The following is a 12,364-nucleotide window of genomic DNA, read 5'->3' on the forward strand; positions in this document are numbered from 1 at the left end:
GTCATGGCTACTCAATACACACTAGTTACTTGAATGAACCAAATTTCCTCAGTCCAGTTTAAAATAAAGTATTTCATACTAATGGATTTTACATTCTATATGAACTGTAATAACTTGGCTATTAAATATAAGAAACTGATGGTTGCAAAATGGGTGAAGGTCACAAGGCAGGTACAAACTTCCAGTTATACAGGTCACGGGGGTGTAATGTACAGCATGGTGACTAATACTGTGCAGTATTGCATACCTGAAAGTTGCTAAGAGAGTAAATCTTTAAAGTCCTCCTTTCTATTGGATCTAATCATAAACTGAATCTTGAACACTAAGTATTTAGGTATGATTTTTTTTTTTTACTGCCCAAAGGAATTAAAAGTGATTTGAAAGACTGCCAAACCTAACAAAAATCTGCCTCTGTAATGTTCCACATTTTTCAAAGAAAAAAATGCCCTAACCATAGAAACTTCATTAAAGGGAGGGGGGAAATATCCAGCATTTAATTAACATCATCCCAATGTCATTCACTTAACCTCATCTATTTCTCAGAACCATCCAAAATGAAATAGGTGTTTTAAAAGTGAAAAACCGTGGATCAAAAGTTCAGCAAGCTTATTGAACGATCAAACCCATAAAGTACAAAGATGCATTCAAATACAGCAAGTTTTGGCCTCTGTGCTTCTCTCTCTACACTACAGCTGTCAACACCAAAACTGAGTAAATCCTGTATGAAGAAATCTGCTATTAGCAACTGTGTTCTATTTAATCTTCACTTCTACAACTTAATATTCATTGTTAGCTCTAATAAAAGCTAAAGACTAGTAAATAGAATCTTATATAAGCAGAGATTCTTTTAAACTAGTTTTAATGTCATTGAATTATTATCAAGTATTTCAGTTAAACTTATTCCACATAGTAAACTTTGTTACCCTGGCTAAGTAGCTCAGTTGGTTAGAGCACTGACCTGATAAATACTAAGGTTGTGGATTCCAACCTGTCAGGACACACACAAGAAACAACCAATGGCCAGACCAGGTGGTGGGACACAGGACCAGATTCAAAATCCTAAGGTCACCGGCTTGAGCATGGGCTTACCAGCTTGAGTTTGAGTGCAGGACCGCTGGCTTGAGGTGGGGTCACTGGCTTGAGCCCAAAGGTCGCTGGCTTGAACAAGGGGTCACTGGCTCAGCTGGAGCCCCTCCAGTCAAGGCACATATGAGAAAGCAATCAGTGAACATTTAAGGTGTTGCAACTGTGACGCTTCTCATCTCTCTCCCTTCCTATCTGTCCCTCCCTCTCTCTAAAAAAAAAAGAAAAAACCAATGAATTCATAAATAAGTGGATCAACAAAGTGATGTTTCTGTCTCGCTTGTTCTCATTTCTTCTAAATATCAATAAAAAGTTTTTAAAACTTTTTGTTTATTGTTTGTCTTGGTAAATCTTATCAAATTCTAACAGTCAAGATTCTTCAATGTTTTCGGAGGTTTGATGGAAAAGTAAATGTTTATTTGCAGGTGTTGATATGCAAATATTCACATTTTAATGTATGATCAAATAGAATTTACATTTCTCTACCAAATAGCCTCCTATAATGGAAATTCACTGTAAAACAGAGATTTAAGTTTGGCACAAATAAAGTTCTCAATTATTACTTATCAAATGAAGCAAACAATTGAAAAACAACTTACTGTTTTACTTACAATAAATGCCTCATACATACTTAGGTGCTACATACAGTGGGTAACTCAACTCTGTTTTACATCCTCTGTGAAGCTGCCACAAGAAAGAGAAACTCATTCTCTGCAATATATGGTTAAAGTAAACCATGTATCACTTAGAAATAGATATTCCTTTGAGTCTTTCAATATGCGGGCAGTTAAGGACACAGATTATCATGCAAGTAGTTAAGTCTAAATCAGGTCAGCAAACTTACGGCCAGAAAATAAATAATTTCAGCTTTGTGGGTCATATGGTCTCTCTGTCGCAAACACTCAACTCTGCCATTGTACAAGAACAGCCACAGACAATAAGTAAGTGAATGAGAATGGCTGTGTGCCAATACAACTTTATTTATGGACACTAAAGTTTGAATTTCATATAATTTTCATGTGTCACAAAATAGGATTCCTCTTTTAATTTTGTTTTTTTAACCATTTAACAATGCAAAGATTACTCTTGGCTTACAGGCCATACAAAAACAGGTGGAGGGCTAGATTTGGCCTTCGGCAATAATTTTCCAACTCCTGGTCTAAATATATATTGTTTTGACATTTATTTGTTGGCAATTCGGTAACTTCTACTTCATTAAGTGAGAACAATAATACAAAATTTTGCTTAAGGCTTTGTCTAAACTGCTGGTGTACAAATTTTTAAGACAAAAACTTTAAAATCACTTATGTCAAAATTAAATATACTGTTAGAGGAACTGGCTAAATTAATTTTTTTCTTTTATTTCTAGATGTCACCTCTATACAACTTTCATGCACACAGCAGGAAAACACACCTTGGTTTCACAATGGCATTTGGCTGCACTTCTGATTATAATACAGAAAGTGCAAGTTCACTTGGAAATGTACATTTATACCACCTTATATAAATTAAAATATACTACACTAGGATGTGTGACAGCAAAAGCATGATGTGAATCCATGATTAGACCACTTCTGTTTGATTCAATAAAAAACATACCCAATCATTTAAAAAATGGCCATTTGGGGAACAGGACAGTATATAAAATGTTTGTCATGTAAAATTTAACCATCTACCTTTTAAAAAAATTATCTTCAAACTTTAAACCTTTTTATTGAATTGTTATATGGATACACATTATTATAGTAAGATTTAGTAACTTGTCTAAATTTTAAAAATTTGTTCATGAAATATTACTATTATTAAAATAAAACAGTAGGCTAAATGAATCTTTTCTTTCCACATTTAATGTGTTAGGCTGCTTCCAAGTCAACTCCCCAGCCAAAACAATAATAATAATAATAATAATTAAAAAAATCAGTCTGAGACTCACTTGAGTGTTTAATTCAAACCTATATTTTTAGTTTCTAAAATGTTGATCCACAGACCACTTTCTTGTTACACATGTGTACCAATGAGAACAAAAGGCAAGAGAATCACTGCCATCCCTACAAAAGAAATGGCTTCTTTTCTAACATTCTTTAAAAATATACACTGTACAGTCCTTGTGCCTCACCAAAGGCGGTGACGTAATAAATACACTGGCTTAGTTCTTCGCGCGGTTCAGCAAGGTCCACCAACTACCTGTTATAAGCCCTTTCCTTTTTGGATTTCTCCAGGGCTTTGTCCATAGTTTTCTCGTTCTCCCCTCGACATTTGGGACAGTACCACTTGCCCTTTGGTTTATGATTCAGTCCTACACAGGAGAAGTGGAACCACTCAATGGGGCACTCGTCATTGTCACAGCCGATCATTTCTCCATAGGAGACCTGGTTGCACAGACAGTACGTGGGTTCGTTCGGGTCGATGGGCAGGTCTGCAGGGGATGCTTCCCTCTCTGCTTTGGCCTTGGAGCGTTTCTTCTTCTTGGAGGCCTTTGCTTTCTTCTCCTTAGGTGTTCCTGAGGTGATGTCATCATGGTCGTGATTATTAGCTGCATTCTCCCGATTCTCATTGTTGCGCTGTCGCCGAGATCTCTTGTTATTGGGCTTTTCTGCCTGTGTGATTGTCTCATTCTTGGACTTATCCTGGCCAGCTTTGCCACTGTGGCCAGTGGTGTCATTGACCTCTTGGTGTGCCTCAAAGAGTTCCACGTGACTGTCCACCTGCCTGGTCCGGTTCTCCACCAGCTCTACCATCTGACTGACAATCTGGATCTTCTCATCGCCCAGCTCCTGGCTCCGAATCAGGGCTCTCTGAATGCAATTCAACAGTCTCCTCTTCAGGGTGCTGTCCGTCTCCCGTTTAAACTTCTCATAATACTCATCTAGTTCCTTCAGGATTTCTACAAAGGAAAAAATAAGCATTACACCCATGTTACAAACACTACCAAGCCTTTTAATTAATTCTCTAGTGCATGAAAAAATAATCGCAAAGGACAAATGATCAACGCAAGACTTCCTGGTATGAAAAATATTATTACTTGTATGCCCTCCTACTACACTTTATCTTTTCTGTTGAAAATATCCCTGGCACTAAATACAAATGCCAACACAGTTCTCATTTAGCAAAGTGCCACTCAAAGCTCCCCAAGGGATTCTGTGTGCATTCAGAAGCATAAGTAACAAATACTCCTAGGATAGGCAGTAAGGGAAAAAGTTCAAATTTAGGTGAAGTGCTGGGGCCCAAACTTTCATTTTCAATAAAATGAATGATTATATCCTGTATTACCACTGTTTTTATTCACATATTTTTCTAATAATTTAAAGACTTTTATTCTTTCTGCCTTATTTATTTATTTTTAAGTGAGAGGAGGGGAGATAGTGAGATAGACTCCTGCATGTGCCCCGACCGAGATCCACCAGGCAACCTCTTGGACCAATGCTCTGATCAGCCAAGTATTTTTTAGCACCTAAGGCTGAAGCACTTGGACCAATCCAGCCACCCTCAGGGCCAGGACACACACTCAAACCAATGAGCCACTTGCTGCAGGAGGGAAAGAGGAAGAGAAGTAGATGGCCACTTCTGTGTGCCCTGACCAGAAATTGAACCCAGGACGTCCATTCACTGGCCTGACTCTATCCACTAAGCCAACTGGCCAGGGCCTATTCTTTTTATTTTAATGTGCTAATGTCTAGAACACCATATGAAATTATAGAATGTATATAAATATTACTTATGACCCAGAGCCTCAATTTATTAGTCACATCATTTTCACCTAAGCATGTTATTCTTCTGTATTACTGACAAGAAAGATTTGTTACAATAAGCCAGATAATCTAGTCTTGTTTTAAAACAAAGGTGGCAGATTTTGCTTTTGCATTTACTGCTTAAAACAACATATTTATATCTATAGATTGTGAAACATTATAAAAAGTAAATTAAAAAAACTCTCAATACTAAATTTAAGCCTTCTTACAGGTAGAAGACAGTGTATGTGAATTTAAAATATAATTAGGCAATTTCTCAAGAAATAAAAGCTGTTAAAAAATATGACTGAAATAAGGAAAGTTAACGCTCTTGCCAAAAGCCCAAATACACAGGTAGAAATTTCCAGTTATTTTCCCCAAATAGTGCTGCTAAATAGTATCAGACCTTTCTCCTGAAAACCTCTTGCATTCTCTCAAAATAAGGCAGTTCTACTTTCCAACTAGGCAGTATGTGGGGGGATATGGGGAGAAAAATGTATAAAACGTGGCTACCACCCATATTTTACCTCCAAATAGTTATAAGGCATAAACCTAAAACTAGAGTGAACATACGAACTTAGGCTAACAATGAAGCTTAGTCAAATGGTATTATTTTTCAGGCTATATTTTAGGGGAACAATGTAGACAGTCTCCCACCAAAAAGAACAAATACCATAGTCTTACAGTCTCCTAGAGTAATTAATTCAAAAAATAAACAGCTGTTCTCAACCCAAGTTCTATTTCATAGATGTTAAAATGAGTTTCTACCATTTATTTTTAAATGAATTGCACATTGCAAAACTATCATTTGGTTTAACAAGTAACCAAATTTCTAGAGTTTTAGTATTTCATAGAAAAGAGAACAATTCTACCATATGGCTAATTTAAAATTTAATAAATACAACTTCTTTTCTATTACAAGCAAGCTTATATATCCATGTGAATCCTCACTTGTGGGAAAGAAACAAACATCACAAAATTAGCAAGTAACAATTCTGTTACCTTCCCAACGGTATTTATTTCTTGGACGCCCAAGCCAAGTACTTTATTAACAAAACCAGGTAAATTCAAACATCTGTAAACAAACACCAGTGCTAACCAGGGAGGCATCTTGCCAGGACACCTGTTTCTTCAGTCAGCTGAAACTGCTGCTTACCCTTTCTTCTAAAAATGCTTGCTCCACAGCAACATTAAAGTAGGAAAGCAATGGTACGATGAAAAAATAAAGGATTAAATAAAGTTGCAGCAAAAATTTGATGTTTCCAATTATCAGAAATGTATTTTTGACTTGCAACATACGGCAGTTCTTTAAAAACAAAAGCTTAATTTTTCAGAACTGTGCTGCATGTATCAACATTTATAGCAAGCCCCAAACAAAGAAGTTATGACTATTATCATATGAATGATTGGGTTTTACAGCTCACTCAACATCACTGACTTCAGTATGTACCGAGTGGGGGTGGAATTCATTTTCCCCGCAAGAGCCAAATAACTACCGCGGCATGTATTAATTGAACAGCGAAAACAGGTTTCTTCACAATAATAAAAGAAAGTAATTACAAGGGCTATACTGATGGGGATGTTGGAAAATTTTAAAGATACACTTTTTTTTTGTCATGTAGGAAAGTGCCACGAATTCTACAAAGACTGTGCAACCTTCAAATACTCCGGAACTTCAAACATTCTACTGCCCAAGCCATCCCGGGTACCGACCAACGAGAAGAGCCTCCGGCCACGGGTCACTCACGTTTCCCCCACTCCTCGAGGCCACTGGACTGTCTCGCGGGTCACGGGGGCCAGAGCCGGACGCCTGAACCGAGTTCTCCGTAGAGCCAGCGATACAGCTAACAAGCCTCGCCCCCCCCCCTCCCTTTCCTGGGGCGCTGCCATTGCTCCACGGCCGGAAGTGGCCGGGCTCAAGGCCCTGAGGATTGGGGCGGAGCAGGTGGGCCGGCCAATGGGAGGGGGATGGACAGAGGCGAGGCGCCGCGCCCCGGGAACCGCCGCCTATGGGGGTCGCCGGGCGGGAGGGCGGAGGCCAGGCGGAGATCCAATCACAGAGCGGGGCAGGGGAACATGGTCCACCCTGCAGCATCAATAGCCAATCCAAGTCCGGAAGCCGGGCGACCCAAAGACATTCAAATCAACTCGACCTCCTCCCTCCTCCCCGCCCCTCTACGAAAGAGAAAAAAAGAAGGCCGCGGAAACACAGACCCGTGCCAGTCACAGCGCAAAGCCCGCCCTCATCCGGCCCAGCAGCCAATGGCTCAGCAGCGGACTGATAAGGACATTCCATGGGGACGCCACAGCCAATCAGAAGAAAGCCGAAGCGGGACTTTCGCAATATGCTAATAAGCCTCTTATAAATGTCGCTGCGAAACCGAGTCTCGGGTAGAGCGCGCAGGGGCGCCTCGCCGACTAGCGTTTTCTGTGTTTCGCGGCAAGCAGTGGCTTTCCGCCTCCCCCCACTCTTCCGTTTCCCTGCTGCGCAGCCTTGTAAACATTAGTAAACTCCAAGTGACGACCTACGTTCCAAAGAGAGCCCCCAAAGCTGTGCCTGACCTAACAAGAAAGTTTCCCCAACAGCCAACAATTCCCAGCGGACATGAACCCTCCGCCTCTCTCGCACTTTGGGCGGCCGGGACTGCAGACAACGACCCACAGGTCCTCTCCCCTGCCTGTTCCTCTCCAAGCCCATGGTCTCTGCACGCGCCCCCCGAGTATAGCACAGAAAGGCGACTTCCTCGCCTCATCCTCCCCTCCCCTTTCCACCGTACGCACGGAATAAAGCCCTGGCAATCCGCAAACTACACCCGGCCGCGTCGCCCCCTACTCGGTGTCTAGAGCCGCTGGAGGGCCGGGGCACTCAGCGGGGACGACCGGGGCTACACCACACATAGAACCGACCCTGCACTTTATATAACACTCTGATTCGGGACTGGGTGGAGGTGGCTCCAGGGATGGCGAGCAAGGCCGGGAGACCCCTCGTCCGCAACGCCCTCTCAGCAGCTCTGTCCCTGCACCCCTCAGCCCTAGCGAACGCGGCACATCCCTCCTTCCGCGCCGTAGCCTGAGCCCCTGAGCCCCCTCCCCCGCAGCACCCCGCCTCGTCACTTCACTACAAAGAGCGCTTTGCTCGCGCAGCCTGGCATTGAAACCTCTCGTTTCTCCTTCCTCCTCCGTGTCCCGGCTTCGCGCACAAGGACCTTGGCGAATCAAAGACACTCCAGACCTTTTGTTCCTGCTGGGCCAGGGTGGCCTCTGCGGGCCCACTGCTCCCCAGGAAGGGAACAGGACGGCCCGCGGCCCCACAGAGAGCCGTGACCCGCGGGGATGGAGTGGCCGCCCCCGCCCATCCATCCCGCTGTACCTTGGTATTTCGCGTCGATCTCCCGCATCAGCGAGACGTTTCTCTGCAGGTCGAAAGGCAGAGACTCGATGGAGTCCAGGTAGTCCTCCACATAGTTCACCAGGTGGATCTGCTCCCCGTTGGCAGGGCTCAACATGGTTCACCGAGGTCCCCGGCGACTCGGCGCGGCTTTCCGCTTCCTCCAGCCCCCGCCCCCTCGGAGCCCAGCCCTGCAAAATGCAAACCTCCCGCCCGCCGGCGTCCCCCCTCCTGCCGGCCCCGCGCCGCTACATCTGCGAGCCGCGCCGCCTGGGCCCGGGGACCCGGAGCGGGCGGGCCGGGCCAGCGCTCGGCGGCCTCGGGCGCGGGGCGGGCACGGGCAGGCGTGCGGGCGCGCACCCCGGCGCAGGGGCCGGGGCCGGGCCGAGCGAGCGCGGGAAGGGGCGCGCGCTGCCCGCCGCGCCGCACTTGTCCAACGTGGAAAACCCAAATACCAGTTTCAAACACTTGGGAAACATTCGGCCCCCCGTACAGCGCATGCGCTCCGCCACCCCCCACAACCCCCTCCCCGCGGGCCCCGCCCCCGCCGCATTCACGCCCCTCACCGGCCGGCCGCGGGGGGGTGTGGCTTTGTCTGTCACTTTTGCCGGGGCGGGGGTAACGGGGATGGCGGGGGTAGTGGGGACAGTGGGGGGGTAGTCTGAGGCCAGGCGCAAACTTTACTATGAGTTTCGTACTTGGAGGCAGAGCCTGTCCAACGCCGCTGCATGCCCGCCGGGGTACACGGGATGGCAGCAAGAAGACCTGGCCAAGACCCAGACGGAATGGACCCTGCCACGGTACCGCCGCCTCGAGATCATCGCACGGCCAGGTAGCCCAGCCCCTCTTCCCACGCAGCCCCTCAATCTCTAATGCCCACAGCGCAGCGGGAGTATAAGTACGCCTCGGAACTGACTGGCAACCTCTGGAGCCAGTCCACAGCAGCCTTCATGTCAGTGGCCCAATCAACATAAAGAGAGGGCGGGATAATGTCGGATAACTCCTTCAGGGCTCTTAACTACTTACAGTACTCGAAACCCGCGTCCTGCGGAGGGGTAGAAAACAGAGGGCGGGCGGAGCAGGGCGGAAGTGGTGGTTCATGCGCACTTGTATGGCCAGGGCGGTCGCCGGTTCGCGAGGGACACCTTCCATTCCGCGGCCGGACCACCACTCCCAGCAATCTCGGCGGCTCTCGCACTTGCGCGGTCCTCACCGCCCTCCCTTTGTGTCGCCGGCCGGAGCCCAGAGCCGAGTGGTTTAGACAAAGGGGCCTGCGCTTCCAGGCCGGACCCCCACAGAGGGCGGGCGACCCCGGCGACCCCGACCCCTTTCCGTTTGTGCTCTGGAATCTGCTCTCAAACTCCGTTCTCTTACTTCGAAAGATCACCTAAACCTGGGAGGGCCTGGCGTCCTGTCGCCGCAATCCTGGGGTGTCTCCCTGTACTATCTCGGCCCTTCCCCCACTAGCGGCTCCTGTTCCCAGCCCTAACTCCCAGATTTGGGGCTTTCTTTAAAACCCCAGCACAGACAATCCCGTTGCCTGGACAACGGGCCGGCGCGCAGGTCCGCCCTTTGCATCAGAGATCCCGCCTTGTGGGCGTGGCCACCCTCCACCTTTGTCCGCCGGCCTCCGGCCTGCGCTGCAGCGTGTCCTGCCTGGTGGCGATCGCCCAGCTCGGTTGCCTTCCATTCCCATCGGTTCTCCTGTGCTGTCTCCCTGTTTTGTCATCCCCAAGGTGGGCATGTTGTCTTGTCGTTGTCTCTCAAGCCTTGTAAATGAGCTTGACCCCCCCCCTCCCTCCGCCTCGTGACGTCTCTACCAATTCCGTTCCTGGACAGTGCATGGTTTTTCCTCCCCTTTTATTAATACGGTTTCACCCTTAACTCCGGGTCTGTTCTATTGCTCCACGCTGCACTATGTACACATAAATTAATTACATTGCAGTTAAAACGGGGGCACGTTCTAGCATTGAGATTTGGGGTGTTAGCGACCAAACAATGTTGTGACAAGACCTTTGGGAAATTTTTTTTTAATTACTATATGCAATCCAGTAATATTTCGGGCCAATACAATTTTAAAAAATAGATTACTATCCACAATGTTGCTCTTTCCAGCAATCCGTAAGACATCTTGTCATATGGATGTTGGTACAACAAATGAAACTAAATTGAGCTGTTTTGTCCTTCATAATGGATTGTTCACATCAGAACGTTACCACGGTGACAAACGACGAATAATATTTACACTTTGAACTAAATGGGTTTGTTCTTCACTTCTTCTTACGCTTCCATATCCAACCCCCACATCAGGAGGATGTTCACGGTGGTATTTGGGAAAAGGGTTATTTTACTCACAGATTCACACGTTTCCAGTCTTGGCCCAGTTAAAAGCACATCATGGTAAAAGTTTCATTTCATACAACAAAATTTATTGGCCACTGGTCTGCACAAAGGACTAATACGATGACATGTGGAAATGGAGATGTTACATGGAATAAGGAAAGAGTGCAAAAGTTGAATAAGAAAAACTATACATTTTTCTCTAAGAGCATATAAGCAGTTTTAAAGTACAATAGCAAGAAAGAGATAGGTTCTTTTAATGCTTGCGTACATTGGCTCTTGAATGAGTAGTGGTTATCTGAACTTAAGAATAAAGGTTAGCTTAAGCTGTGGTGGTGCAGTGGATAAAGCATCGACCTGGAATGCTGAGGTTGCAGATCCCAGGTTTGAAACCCTGGGCTTGGCCCCTCAAAGTCACATGAGAAACAACTACTCTGAGTTGATGCTTCCCTCTCCTCCTGTCCCTTTCTCTCTCTCTCAAATCAATAAATAAAATCTTTTAAAGAAAAAAAAAGCTTGGAAATCATTTACCGCCTGATCAGGCGGTGGCGCAGTGGAGATGCGGAGGACCCAGGTTTGAGACCCCGAGGTCCCCAGTTTGAGTGCGGGCTCATCTAATTTGAGCAAAGGCTCGCCAGCTTGTACCCAAGGTCGCTTTCTAGAGCAAGGGGTTACTCGGTCTGCTAAAGGCCCACGGTCAAGGCACATATGAAAAAGCAATCAATGAACTAAGGTGTCGCAATGAAAAACTGATGATTGATGCTTCTCATCTCTCTCTGTTCCTGTCTATCCCTCTAACCGACTCTCTCTCTGTGTAAAAGAAAAAAAAAAATCTTAAAAAAAAAAAAAAAAAGGAAATCATTTACCCCTTCCAATGATAGTCAAGGTGGTGTCTGGACAAGGTCATCTTTTCTAAAAATCACAATACTATCTGAAGAACAATTCCTCTAATGTTTCATGGATTTTACAGACACTTAAAACACAAAGACATCTTATTCATTCAACAAGAAATATTTAATGAGTGCCTGCCATGTTCTAGCTACTGTTCTATGCCCTGGGGGTCCAGTAGCAAATAAGGCGTTTACATTCTATAAGACATTTAATTTACCCCTTGGGGTAAGAAGTCAGAAAATATTTTACTTATTAGCTTTACAAAATTCTTAAAATATATACCAATGACTTCACAGTTTCCCAAACAAGGTTAGAAGACCAATAGCTAAAACAATGAACTGTGATCTTGCATTTGAAATATACCATTAAAGAAAAGGTTTAATTTTGAAGCTACATTGGCCCTGGCTGGTTGGCTCAGCGGTAGAGCGTCGGCCTAGCGTGCGGAGGACTCGGGTTCGATTCCCGGCCAGGGCACATAGGAGAAGCGCCCATTTGCTTCTCCACCCCTCCGCCGCGCCTTCCTCTCTGTCTCTCCCTTCCTCTCTGTCTCTCCCTTCCCCTCCCGCAGCCAAGGCTCCATTGGAGCAAGGATGGCCCGGGCGCTGGGGATGGCTCTGTGGCCTCTGCCCCAGGCGCTAGAGTGGCTCTGGTTGCAACATGGCGACGCCCAGGATGGGCAGAGCCTCGCCCCATGGTGGGCGTGCCGGGTGGATCCCGGTCGGGCGCATGCGGGAGTGTCTGTCTCTCCCTGTTTCCAGCTTCAGAAAAATGCAAATAAATAAATAAATAAAATAATTTTGAAGCTACATTAAGGAATCTTGGTAGTTTCAGTTTTGCTCTTTGAAGTGTGTTGCAAAAATGGATATTAAATCTTTTTTTTTCTAAAATTACATTTCTAGTTTAACTGGATGCTCAAACATAAGGGATTAAAAGA

The 12,364-nt window shown here is 45.5% G+C and overlaps 1 protein-coding gene across 2 annotated transcripts; it reads right to left on the bottom strand.

Annotated features, from left to right (window-relative positions):
• Positions 1-2,029: 2,029 nt before the first annotated feature.
• Positions 2,030-8,690, bottom strand: ING1 (inhibitor of growth family member 1). Of its 2 annotated transcripts, none has more exons than XM_066234786.1 (2): positions 8,182-8,690; positions 2,030-3,967 (listed from the first exon to the last, which is right to left on the bottom strand). In XM_066234786.1, exons 1-2 carry the CDS (start codon positions 8,315-8,317, stop codon positions 3,264-3,266), a joined length of 840 nt encoding a protein of 279 aa, XP_066090883.1. In that variant the 5' UTR covers positions 8,318-8,690; the 3' UTR covers positions 2,030-3,263. The 2 variants fall into 2 exon arrangements, with proteins under 2 accessions (XP_066090883.1, XP_066090882.1); XM_066234785.1 differs by lacking the exon at positions 8,182-8,690 and adding an exon at positions 6,525-6,923.
• Between the last annotated feature and the right edge of the window lie 3,674 nt (positions 8,691-12,364).

The sequence above is a fragment of the Saccopteryx bilineata genome, chromosome 6 (genome assembly GCF_036850765.1).
Source record: "Saccopteryx bilineata isolate mSacBil1 chromosome 6, mSacBil1_pri_phased_curated, whole genome shotgun sequence".
Classification (NCBI taxonomy): Eukaryota; Metazoa; Chordata; class Mammalia; order Chiroptera; family Emballonuridae; genus Saccopteryx; species Saccopteryx bilineata.

Coding starts and splice junctions, on each gene's coding strand:
- ING1 (XM_066234785.1), bottom strand. CDS start 6,906: ATGCTGCAGGGTGGACCATGTTCCCCTGCCCCGCTCTGTGATTGGATC. Junction 3,968..6,524: donor GCCGGAGGCTCTTCTCGTTG/GTCGGTACCCGG, acceptor TTTCCTTTGTAG/AAATCCTGAAGGAACTAGAT.